The 12,811-nt window shown below is 58.0% G+C and overlaps 1 protein-coding gene across 3 annotated transcripts in view; it reads left to right on the forward strand.

Moving 5' to 3' along the window:
* Window positions 1-993: 993 nt before the first annotated feature.
* The window catches only part of CAPRIN1 (cell cycle associated protein 1), a 159,506-nt gene continuing 147,688 nt past the window's right edge, over window positions 994-12,811 (forward strand). Inside the window, exons 1-2 of one of the 3 annotated variants that reach the window (XM_063946260.1) lie at window positions 994-1,105; window positions 2,254-2,391. In XM_063946260.1, coding sequence (XP_063802330.1) covers window positions 2,254-2,391 — 138 coding nt within the window. In that variant the 5' untranslated portion in view covers window positions 994-1,105. The remainder of the gene's footprint in view (window positions 1,106-2,253; window positions 2,392-12,811) is intronic. The other 2 variants (XM_063946259.1, XM_063946261.1) reach the window with 2 other exon arrangements.

Below are 12,811 nucleotides of genomic sequence, written 5' to 3' on the forward strand. Positions count from 1 at the left end.
GTCAGGGTGATTATTGGTGTATTCAGGGAGTCAGGGAGATTGCTGCTATTTCAGGGAGTCGGGGAGATTGCTGCTATGTCAGGGAGTCAGGGAGATTGCTGCTATGTCAGGGAGTCAGGGAGATTGCTGCTATGTCAGGGAGTCAGGGAGATTGCTGCTATGTCAGGGAGATTGCTGCTATGTCAGGGAGTCAGGGAGTTTGCTGCTATGTCAGGGAGATTGCTGCTATGTCAGGGAGTCAGGGAGATTGCTGCTATGTCAGGGAGTCAGGGAGATTGCTGCTATGTCAGGGAGTCAGGGAGTTTGCTGCTATGTCAGGGAGTTTGCTGCTATGTCAGGGAGATTGCTGCTATGTCAGGGAGTCAGGGAGTTTGTTGCTATGTCAGGGAGTCAGGGAGATTGCTGCAGAATGAGGGAAGGTAGGTAACTACGGACAATGGTCAATTTTTTTTTTAGGCCAAATCTTGTATATTAGATGTTATGTGAGCACCATCACCACGCACGTGTCCTCCCAGGCTCACTTCGCTCGCCACGCACCGGGTAAGGTAGCTGCGCTCGCCACAGATTACTTTTCATAATAGATGTCCACGTTGATGAAGGAAACGTCGGTAAAACATGGAAAAGAAAAACGTCAGCCTTTTCGGTATCAACAATAAATGTGTTGACCTTTTATGTGTCGACCTTTTGTAGATGTCGGCCTAATGCATGTCGACCATATGGTGTACATTGCAGCTCTACCATCAGGATACAGCTAGCTCCTCCCCGTGTGGGCGGGCCCAGCCAGGCAGCAGGCTCCATTGTCCTTTGTGGCTGTCCCTGACAGTGCCTGAGGGTCCTGTCTTCTCTCAGTATAATTCCGGTACGGGGTGTAACCGGAGCGCGGTGTGAGAGAGAGCAGCATACCGGTGTAGCGGAGAGCCAGTCCCGGCCTCGGCCCCGTCCAGCCCCCTCAGTGACCGCAGGCGGCGGAGCGGGCGCCCCGTGCAGGACCCCGGCCGTGTAAATCCCTCCGCTTCCTGTGTCTCGGCCTCATTAGCTCGGTGAGGCGGCAGCGGCGGGGCGGCGACTCCTCTCTCGTATCCTCACACCGCGGAGATCCTGAAAGGTGCGGGGGGGACCACCGAATTCCCCGGTACCGGGTCACTGGCTCACCCCACCGGGCGGCGGGTTACTCTAGCTCACCGTACCGGGCGGCGGGTTACTCTAGCTCACCCTACCGGGCGGCGGGTCGCTAGCTCACCCTACCGGGCGGCGGGTCACTAGCTCACCCTACCGGCCGGCGGGTGTTAGCCATATGACATCCCAAGTGCGAACCGTGCCGTACCCGTCATTAGGAGAGGGCAGGGGGTGTATGCCCGGGGATGCCCGTCTGCTGGATGAGATGTCAGGGATACCTGTCCATTGGGGGCTGTGGGTCAGGGATGCCCGTCCATTGGGGGCCGGGGGTCAGGGATGCCCGTCCATTGGGGGCCGGGGGTCAGGGATGCCCGTCCATTGGGGGCCGGGGGTCAGGGATGCCCGTCCATTGGGGGCTGTGGGTCAGGGATGCCCGTCCATTGGGGGCCGGGGGTCAGGGATGCCCGTCCATTGGGGGTCGGGGGTCAGGGATGCCCGTCCATTGGGGGTCAGGGATGCCCGTCCATTGGGGGCTGTGGGTCAGGGATGCCCGTCCATTGGGGTCGGGGGTCAGGGATGCCTGTCAATTGGGGGCCGGGGGTCAGGGATGCCCGTCCATTGGGGGCTGGGGGTCAGGGATGCCCGTCCATTGGGGGCCGGGGGTCAGGGATGCCCGTCCATTGGAGCTGGGGGTTTGAAGTGATGCCAGTCCTTTGGTTGCGGGGCGCAACTGATTAGGGGTCTGTGGGGAATGCACCAATGCCCATCCATTGGGACTGGGTGTGTGGTGATGCCTGCCCATTGGGGGGGGGTCAGTATGGGGTGCAGCGATACCCATCTGTGAGGGATGGGGGTTAGTTGTGCCTGTGTAAAGGAGTCGGCAGTGTCACGGGTGGAAAGGGGGTTAAGTAATGACCATCCAGTGAGGGGGGTTCAGCAATGCTTGTTTATTGGGGGGTCAGCGCTGCCAGTCCATGATGGGCAGAGGGGGAAACAAAGATGCCTGTCCGTTGCGGGAGGGGGCATCAGTGGGAGAAGGCAGCGGAGGTCATCGGAGTCCGTGGCAGGGAGCGGGTGACGTCGTGTTCATAATCTGTGTTATGTGATGACAGTGATTTGCTTTCTCGTTCCTCTTAGATGCCCTCAGCCACCAGCAGCAAGGCTGTGCCGGGTTCCGGCGAAGCCACATGTGGGACTGGAAACATTCAAAGTGAGGCCATGAAACAGATCCTGCTAGTTCTGGACAAGAAGCTACGTAACCTAGAAAAGAAGAAGGTATGCACGCCCGCTGCTCGCTAATGGATTGGGGTAATTGCTGTTCTTTTTGGTGGCATCTAGGTGACAAGTCGGCGGACCTGTGATGCTCTCGCGCAGAATAAAGAGGGAGGTGATATGTTACTTGCAGACAGACCCAACTGAGAGGAGCTGTTCTGTCTGCCCAGAGAGAATATAGCGAGCACCTGCTGCGCCAGCTGATGGTGACCCCGGGTCTGTGTGCACATTAATCACCCGCAGGCTCTGTAATGTAATCTCCTGTCATGTGCTGCTGCAACTAACTCTTCTTCCTGCATTTGGAACTAATTCCCCTATTGATGCATGTCCGCATCTTGTTTACAAACCACGCGGCGCTAGCTCTGATCAGTGGCACAAAAAAGAAGCGCGCTAAATATAACGGAGAAAAAACTAGATGGCGACACGGCTTGGTGGATGGACAGAGTATTTAATATTGAAAATTAAAACATATTGTAAAAGTGCAAAATGTTAAACACAATATCACACTAGTCCCAATGATCCAATAACGTCCTCGGTGAGGTCAATATGAACTTGTCCGTAAAAGTCTTAATAATTAGCTAATGATTATAACATTAATGTGTAATACGCAGAGGTTTCTAAAGTACGCTGAAGAGCGAGGCGTTCCAATAAAATAAACCCGGAACTGGAACAGTAATATTCACAGAGGTGCTCACTCAATGGGCACCAATGAAGCTGATACTGGGATGTATTCAGGGGTTGCTATCTATATACTGGTGGCAGTCAGGATCCCAACCACGGGATGCCGGCAGCGGGAAGAACGCAGAAGAGCCTCTTTGGGGGCTTGCCACGCTTCAGGCGCGGTGACATGCCATGCTATTTATTCTCTCTCCATGGGTGTTGTGGACACCCCAAGAGGGAGAATCGGTGTCTGGATCCCGACAATCTGGATATTGCATGCATCCCATATTCAGAAGTGCTTTGTACCAAAATGGTGCCCAGTCAATGGGCGCCAATAATTCTATTAAATGCTTGTTCCTATACAATACCCACCAGCCGTAATGGTAATAAATGGTTCTAATGACACGCCCAGCCTGTAGATAGATGTGACCTAATTGCTGGTATAGGTGTACATGTAGACCTTGGTTAGTGAGGATTCCTGGCACTTGGTATCAGGTCAGCAATATACGAGGGCTGTACTAAGGCCTCCAGCAGATGCTGCTGCTGCTCTGGATTTGGATAAAGAATTCCCAATAGTCCAGTAACGCGTTTCTGTGTGGAAGAATACACACCTACCTCAGAAGAATACACACCAATACACACCTACCTCAGAAGAACACACACCTACCTCAGAAGAACACACACCTACCTCAGAAGCATGTACAGTATCTAGGTCCCAAAATGTCCACAATGTTTACCTGCTTCATTCACACAAGAAGCCGGTATAAGCAACCAAGCCGTATACAGGAGATTAGTAAAAGTGCAATAGAAGGCCGTCATACAGAGGTGCTCAATGTAATAACATCCGCTAAATATTCTGTCTGCATGTGTGTCACATAAACTTGTATTATTTGCATTGCTTCCTACGGCAGGTCTCGTGCGCAAGTCTTGTAACTTATCAGCAGTGCTATTTAACCTGGGGCACGTTTTGGTCCCAACTTTGAGCCCATTCATATGGGCATCCAAATACTTGCACTTGTCATGATGGGGTCAGTATTGCCATGTTAGGCTTTGTGACATCTGCTGATGTAAAATCTATTGTTTCTTTGCAGAGTTTGGATTTGGACACTAAGGGGTTCATTCAGTTTTAACTGCAGCGCTAACTGGCAGGCGTCTGACAGAGCAATTCAATTGTTGCTCTACCTCGGAGCGGATGCTGTGAGTGGACACATTTTTCTGCTTCTGAGGTGGCAAGCAGAAATGTGTGAGAAGTCTGTGGTTTGGGCTTATTGATCAATCAGCAGTGTGTGTACCCTGAGCAGGACGCGAGTGGGTGTAGCTGCTTTACACAATAAGTAATGGGCACACAAACAATGGAATTGCTGCGTCAGCCACCAATTAGCGGCACAAACAATTGAATCACCTCCTAAGGTGGTGGATATTATTTATTATTATTATGACTTTATTCAGTTGTTATGCTGAATTGGGTGCGATTGCATTACTTATCTGCTTCTGCCCAATTGTACCAGGTTTAGCCGTGTAAAGTACTGGTTTGCGCACGTAAACGCCAGTGTGGGAACACAGAAGACGGGCTTTTTGCTGCCTCAGGAAGGTGTAAGCAGAAATGTGGGCAGCCGTGGCATTTGTGCCTGTCTGTAGATACCATTACATCAGCTTCATGGCCCACAGTATATGCAGCTTCCTTAAAGACAATTGGAATTCCCTGAAAAACAATAATTTGATTCCCTGAGAAATGTTCCGTATTAGAGGTGCGCATAGTTCTGATCATCTCTCCATATTTTCCGGTTCTAGGATTGTGTGTGGGGTGGTGGTGGGGGATTTATGTGACAGTTGTTTTCTAAGCCTATAGTGAGTGTTTCTACATAGTAATATTGTGATAGGGAAAAATGAGATTTTGCTGGTGTTCTCCCCCTGTTGCTGCATCAGCCGGGCACACTGTATCCCTCTGCCCCTACTCTCCCCCTGTTGCCGCATCAGCCGGGCACCCCGTCCCCTGTAGCTGCCGCACTGTATCCCTCTGTCCCTATTCGCCCCCTGTTGCCGCATCAGCCGGGCACCCCATCCCTCTCTGTCCCTATTCTCCCCCTGTTCCCGCATCAGCTGGGCACACTGTATCCCTCTGTCCCTATTCTCCCCCTGTTGCTGCATCAGCCGGGCACACTGTATCCCTCTGTCCCTATTCTCCCCCTGTTGCTGCATCAGCCGGGCACACTGTATCCCTCTGTCCCTACATTCCCCCTGTTGCTGCATCAGCCGGGCACACTGTATCCCTCTGTCCCTATTCTCCCCCTGTTGCTGCATCAGCCGGGCACACTGTATCCCTCTGTCCCTAATCTCCCCCTGTTGCTGCATCAGCCGGGCACACTGTATCCCTCTGTCCCTACATTCCCCCTGTTGCTGCATCAGCCGGGCACACTGTATCCCTCTGTCCCTATTCTCCCCCTGTTGCTGCATCAGCCGGGCACACTGTATCCCTCTGTCCCTATTCTCCCCCTGTTGCTGCATCAGCCGGGCACACTGTATCCCTCTGTCCCTACATTCCCCCTGTTGCTGCATCAGCCGGGCACACTGTATCCCTCTGTCCCTATTCTCCCCCTGTTGCTGCATCAGCCGGGCACACTGTATCCCTCTGTCCCTAATCTCCCCCTGTTGCTGCATCAGCCGGGCACACTGTATCCCTCTGTCCCTATTCTCCCCCTGTTGCCGCATCAGCCGGGCACACTGTATCCCTCTGTCCCTACTCTCCCCCTGTTGCCGCATCAGCCGGGCACACTGTATCCCTCTGTCCCTATTCTCCCCCTGTTGCCGCATCAGCCGGGCACACTGTATCCCTCTGTCCCTATTCTCCCCCTGTTGCCGCATCAGCCGGGCACACTATCCCTCTGTCCCTATTCTCCCCCTGTTGCCGCATCAGCTGGGCACACTGTATCCCTCTGTCCCTATTCTCCCCCTGTTGCCGCATCAGCCGGGCACACTGTATCCCTCTGTCCCTATTCTCCCCCTGTTGCCGCATCAGCCGGGCACACTATCCCTCTGTCCCTATTCTCCCCCTGTTGCTGCATCAGCCGGGCACACTGTATCCCTCTGTCCCTATTCTCCCCCTGTTGCTGCATCAGCCGGGCACACTGTATCCCTCTGTCCCTACTCTCCCCCTGTTGCTGCATCAGCCGGGCACACTGTATCCCTCTGTCCCTATTCTCCCCCTGTTGCCGCATCAGCCGGGCACACTGTATCCCTCTGTCCCTATTCTCCCCCTGTTGCCGCATCAGCCGGGCACACTGTATCCCTCTGTCCCTATTCTCCCCCTGTTGCCGCATCAGCCGGGCACACTGTATCCCTCTGTCCCTACTCTCCCCCTGTTGCCGCATCAGCCGGGCACACTGTATCCCTCTGTCCCTACTCTCCCCCTGTTGCCGCATCAGCCGGGCACACTGTATCCCTCTGTCCCTACTCTCCCCCTGTTGCCGCATCAGCCGGGCACACTGTATCCCTCTGTCCCTATTCTCCCCCTGTTGCCGCATCAGCCGGGCACACTGTATCCCTCTGTCCCTATTCTCCCCCTGTTGCCGCATCAGCCGGGCACACTATCCCCCTGTCCCTATTCTCCCCCTGTTGCCGCATCAGCTGGGCACACTGTATCCCTCTGTCCCTATTCTCCCCCTGTTGCCGCATCAGCTGGGCACACTGTATCCCTCTGTCCCTATTCTCCCCCTGTTGCCGCATCAGCCGGGCACACTATCCCTCTGTCCCTATTCTCCCCCTGTTGCCGCATCAGCCGGGCACACTGTATCCCTCTGTCCCTATTCTCCCCCTGTTGCCGCATCAGCCGGGCACACTGTATCCCTCTGTCCCTATTCTCCCCCTGTTGCCGCATCAGCCGGGCACACTGTATCCCTCTGTCCCTATTCTCCCCCTGTTGCCGCATCAGCCGGGCACACTGTATCCCTCTGTCCCTATTCTCCCCCTGTTGCCGCATCAGCCGGGCACACTGTATCCCTCTGTCCCTATTCTCCCCCTGTTGCCGCATCAGCCGGGCACACTGTATCCCTCTGTCCCTACTCTCCCCCTGTTGCCGCATCAGCCGGGCACACTGTATCCCTCTGTCCCTATTCTCCCCCTGTTGCCGCATCAGCCGGGCACACTGTATCCCTCTGTCCCTATTCTCCCCCTGTTGCCGCATCAGCCGGGCACACTATCCCTCTGTCCCTATTCTCCCCCTGTTGCCGCATCAGCTGGGCACACTGTATCCCTCTGTCCCTATTCTCCCCCTGTTGCCGCATCAGCCGGGCACACTATCCCTCTGTCCCTATTCTCCCCCTGTTGCCGCATCAGCCGGGCACACTGTATCCCTCTGTCCCTATTCTCCCCCTGTTGCCGCATCAGCCGAGCACACTGTATCCCTCTGTCCCTACTCTCCCCTGTTGCCGCATCAGCCGGGCACACTGTATCCCTCTGTCCCTATTCTCCCCCTGTTGCCGCATCAGCCGGGCATCCCGTCCCCTGTAGCTGCCGCACTGTATCCCTCTGTCCCTATTCGCCCCCTGTTGCCGCATCAGCCGGGCACACTGTATCCCTCTGCCCCTACTCTCCCCCTGTTGCCGCATCAGCCGGGCACCCCGTCCCCTGTAGCTGCCGCACTGTATCCCTCTGTCCCTATTCGCCCCCTGTTGCCGCATCAGCCGGGCACCCCATCCCTCTCTGTCCCTATTCTCCCTCTGTTCCCGCATCAGCTGGGCACACTGTATCCCTCTGTCCCTACTCTCCCCCTGTTGCCGCATCAGCCGGGCACACTGTATCCCTCTGTCCCTACTCTCCCCCTGTTGCCGCATCAGCCGGGCACACTGTATCCCTCTGTCCCTACTCTCCCCCTGTTGCCGCATCAGCCGGGCACACTATCCCCCTGTCCCTATTCTCCCCCTGTTGCCGCATCAGCTGGGCACACTGTATCCCTCTGTCCCTATTCTCCCCCTGTTGCCGCATCAGCCGGGCACACTATCCCTCTGTCCCTATTCTCCCCCTGTTGCCGCATCAGCCGGGCACACTGTATCCCTCTGTCCCTATTCTCCCCCTGTAGCTGCATCAGCCGGGCACACTGTATCCCTCTGTCCCTATTCTCCCCCTGTTGCTGCATCAGCCGGGCACACTGTATCCCTCTGTCCCTATTCTCCCCCTGTTGCCGCATCAGCCGGGCACACTGTATCCCTCTGTCCCTATTCTCCCCCTGTTGCCGCATCAGCCGGGCACACTGTATCCCTCTGTCCCTATTCTCTCCCTGTTGCCGCATCAGCCGGGCACACTGTATTCCTCTGTCCCTATTCTCCCCCTGTTGCCGCATCAGCCGGGCACACTGTATCCCTCTGTCCCTATTCTCCCCCTGTTGCCGCATCAGCCGAGCACACTGTATCCCTCTGTCCCTATTCTCCCCCTGTTGCCGCATCAGCCGAGCACACTGTATCCCTCTGTCCCTACTCTCCCCTGTTGCCGCATCAGCCGGGCACACTGTATCCCTCTGTCCCTATTCTCCCCCTGTTGCCGCATCAGCCGGGCATCCCGTCCCCTGTAGCTGCCGCACTGTATCCCTCTGTCCCTATTCGCCCCCTGTTGCCGCATCAGCCGGGCACACTGTATCCCTCTGCCCCTACTCTCCTCCTGTTGCCGCATCAGCCGGGCACCCCGTCCCCTGTAGCTGCCGCACTGTATCCCTCTGTCCCTATTCGCCCCCTGTTGCCGCATCAGCCGGGCACCCCATCCCTCTCTGTCCCTCTTCTCCCCCTGTTGCCGCATCAGCCGGGCACACTGTATCCCTCTGTCCCTACTCTCCCCCTGTTGCCGCATCAGCCGGGCACACTGTATCCCTCTGTCCCTACTCTCCCCCTGTTGCCGCATCAGCCGGGCATCCCGTCCCCTGTAGCTGCCGCACTGTATCCCTCTGTCCCTATTCGCCCCCTGTTGCCGCATCAGCCGGGCACCCCATCCCTCTCTGTCCCTCTTCTCCCCCTGTTGCCGCATCAGCCGGGCGCACTGTATCCCTCTGTCCCTATTCTCCCCCTGTTGCCGCATCAGCCGGGCACCCCATCCCTCTCTGTCCCTCTTCTCCCCCTGTTGCCGCATCAGCCGGGCACACTGTATCCCTCTGTCCCTCTTCTCCCCTGTTGCCACATCAGCCGGGCACACTGTATCCCTCTGTCCCTATTCTCCCCCTGTTGCCGCATCAGCCGGGCACACTGTATCCCTCTGTCCCTACTCTCCCCCTGTTGCCGCATCAGCCGGGCACACTGTATCCCTCTGTCCCTACTCTCCCCCTGTTGCCGCATCAGCCGGGCACACTGTATCCCTCTGTCCCTCTTCTCCCCCTGTTGCCGCATCAGCCGGGCACACTGTATCCCTCTGTCCCTACTCTCCCCCTGTTGCCGCATCAGCCGGGCACACTGTATCCCTCTGTCCCTATTCTCCCCCTGTTGCCGCATCAGCCGGGCACACTATCCCTCTGTCCCTATTCTCCCCCTGTTGCCGCATCAGCCGGGCACACTGTATCCCTCTGTCCCTATTCTCCCCCTGTTGCCGCATCAGCCGGGCACACTATCCCTCTGTCCCTATTCTCCCCCTGTTGCCGCATCAGCCGGGCACACTGTATCCCTCTGTCCCTATTCTCCCCCTGTTGCCGCATCAGCCGAGCACACTGTATCCCTCTGTCCCTACTCTCCCCTGTTGCCGCATCAGCCGGGCACACTGTATCCCTCTGTCCCTATTCTCCCCCTGTTGCCGCATCAGCCGGGCATCCCGTCCCCTGTAGCTGCCGCACTGTATCCCTCTGTCCCTATTCGCCCCCTGTTGCCGCATCAGCCGGGCACACTGTATCCCTCTGCCCCTACTCTCCCCCTGTTGCCGCATCAGCCGGGCACCCCGTCCCCTGTAGCTGCCGCACTGTATCCCTCTGTCCCTATTCGCCCCCTGTTGCCGCATCAGCCGGGCACCCCATCCCTCTCTGTCCCTATTCTCCCCCTGTTCCCGCATCAGCTGGGCACACTGTATCCCTCTGTCCCTACTCTCCCCCTGTTGCCGCATCAGCCGGGCACACTGTATCCCTCTGTCCCTACTCTCCCCCTGTTGCCGCATCAGCCGGGCACACTGTATCCCTCTGTCCCTACTCTCCCCCTGTTGCCGCATCAGCCGGGCACACTATCCCCCTGTCCCTATTCTCCCCCTGTTGCCGCATCAGCTGGGCACACTGTATCCCTCTGTCCCTATTCTCCCCCTGTTGCCGCATCAGCCGGGCACACTATCCCTCTGTCCCTATTCTCCCCCTGTCGCCGCATCAGCCGGGCACACTGTATCCCTCTGTCCCTATTCTCCCCCTATTCTCCCCCTGTAGCTGCATCAGCCGGGCACACTGTATCCCTCTGTCCCTATTCTCCCCCTGTTGCTGCATCAGCCGGGCACACTGTATCCCTCTGTCCCTATTCTCCCCCTGTTGCCGCATCAGCCGGGCACACTGTATCCCTCTGTCCCTATTCGCCCCCTGTTGCCGCATCAGCCGGGCACCCCATCCCTCTCTGTCCCTCTTCTCCCCCTGTTGCCGCATCAGCCGGGCACACTGTATCCCTCTGTCCCTATTCTCCCCCTGTTGCCGCATCAGCCGGGCACACTGTATCCCTCTGTCCCTATTCTCTCCCTGTTGCCGCATCAGCCGGGCACACTGTATCCCTCTGTCCCTATTCTCCCCCTGTTGCCGCATCAGCCGGGCACACTGTATCCCTCTGTCCCTATTCTCCCCCTGTTGCCGCATCAGCCGAGCACACTGTATCCCTCTGTCCCTATTCTCCCCCTGTTGCCGCATCAGCCGAGCACACTGTATCCCTCTGTCCCTACTCTCCCCTGTTGCCGCATCAGCCGGGCACACTGTATCCCTCTGTCCCTATTCTCCCCCTGTTGCCGCATCAGCCGGGCATCCCGTCCCCTGTAGCTGCCGCACTGTATCCCTCTGTCCCTATTCGCCCCCTGTTGCCGCATCAGCCGGGCACACTGTATCCCTCTGCCCCTACTCTCCTCCTGTTGCCGCATCAGCCGGGCACCCCGTCCCCTGTAGCTGCCGCACTGTATCCCTCTGTCCCTATTCGCCCCCTGTTGCCGCATCAGCCGGGCACCCCATCCCTCTCTGTCCCTCTTCTCCCCCTGTTGCCGCATCAGCCGGGCACACTGTATCCCTCTGTCCCTACTCTCCCCCTGTTGCCGCATCAGCCGGGCACACTGTATCCCTCTGTCCCTACTCTCCCCCTGTTGCCGCATCAGCCGGGCATCCCGTCCCCTGTAGCTGCCGCACTGTATCCCTCTGTCCCTATTCGCCCCCTGTTGCCGCATCAGCCGGGCACCCCATCCCTCTCTGTCCCTCTTCTCCCCCTGTTGCCGCATCAGCCGGGCACACTGTATCCCTCTGTCCCTCTTCTCCCCCTGTTGCCGCATCAGCCGGGCACACTGTATCCCTCTGTCCCTATTCTCCCCCTGTTGCCGCATCAGCCGGGCACACTGTATCCCTCTGTCCCTACTCTCCCCCTGTTGCCGCATCAGCCAGGCACACTGTATCCCTCTGTCCCTCTTCTCCCCCTGTTGCCGCATCAGCCGGGCACACTGTATCCCTCTGTCCCTACTCTCCCCCTGTTGCCGCATCAGCCGGGCACACTGTATCCCTCTGTCCCTCTTCTCCCCCTGTTGCCGCATCAGCCGGGCACACTGTATCCCTCTGTCCCTACTCTCCCCCTGTTGCCGCATCAGCCGGGCACACTGTATCCCTCTGTCCCTACTCTCCCCCTGTTGCCGCATCAGCCGGGCACACTGTATCCCTCTGTCCCTACTCTCCCCCTGTTGCCGCATCAGCCGGGCACACTGTATCCCTCTGTCCCTACTCTCCCCCTGTTGCCGCATCAGCCGGGCACACTGTATCCCTCTGTCCCTACTCTCCCCCTGTTGCCGCATCAGCCGGGCACACTGTATCCCTCTGTCCCTACTCTCCCCCTGTTGCCGCATCAGCCGGGCACACTGTATCCCTCTGTCCCTACTCTCCCCCTGTTGCCGCATCAGCCGGGCACACTGTATCCCTCTGTCCCTACTCTCCCCCTGTTGCCGCATCAGCCGGGCACACTGTATCCCTCTGTCCCTACTCTCCCCCTGTTGCCGCATCAGCCGGGCACACTGTATCCCTCTGTCCCTACTCTCCCCCTGTTGCCGCATCAGCCGGGCACACTGTATCCCTCTGTCCCTACTCTCCCCCTGTTGCCGCATCAGCCGGGCACACTGTATCCCTCTGTCCCTACTCTCCCCCTGTTGCCGCATCAGCCGGGCACACTGTATCCCTCTGTCCCTACTCTCCCCCTGTTGCCGCATCAGCCGGGCACACTGTATCCCTCTGTCCCTACTCTCCCCCTGTTGCCGCATCAGCCGGGCACACTGTATCCCTCTGTCCCTACTCTCCCCCTGTTGCCGCATCAGCCGGGCACACTGTATCCCTCTGTCCCTACTCTCCCCCTGTTGCCGCATCAGCCGGGCACCCTGTATCCCTCTGTCCCTACTCTCCCCCTGTTGCCGCATCAGCCGGGCACCCTGTATCCCTCTGTCCCTACTCTCCCCCTGTTGCCGCATCAGCCGGGCACCCTGTATCCCTCTGTCCCTACTCTCCCCCTGTTGCCGCATCAGCCGGGCACCCTGTATCCCTCTGTCCCTACTCTCCCCCTGTTGCCGCATCAGCCGGGCACCCTGTATCCCTCTGTCC

This window comes from Pseudophryne corroboree, chromosome 11 (assembly GCF_028390025.1).
Source record: "Pseudophryne corroboree isolate aPseCor3 chromosome 11, aPseCor3.hap2, whole genome shotgun sequence".
NCBI lineage: Eukaryota > Metazoa > Chordata > Amphibia > Anura > Myobatrachidae > Pseudophryne > Pseudophryne corroboree.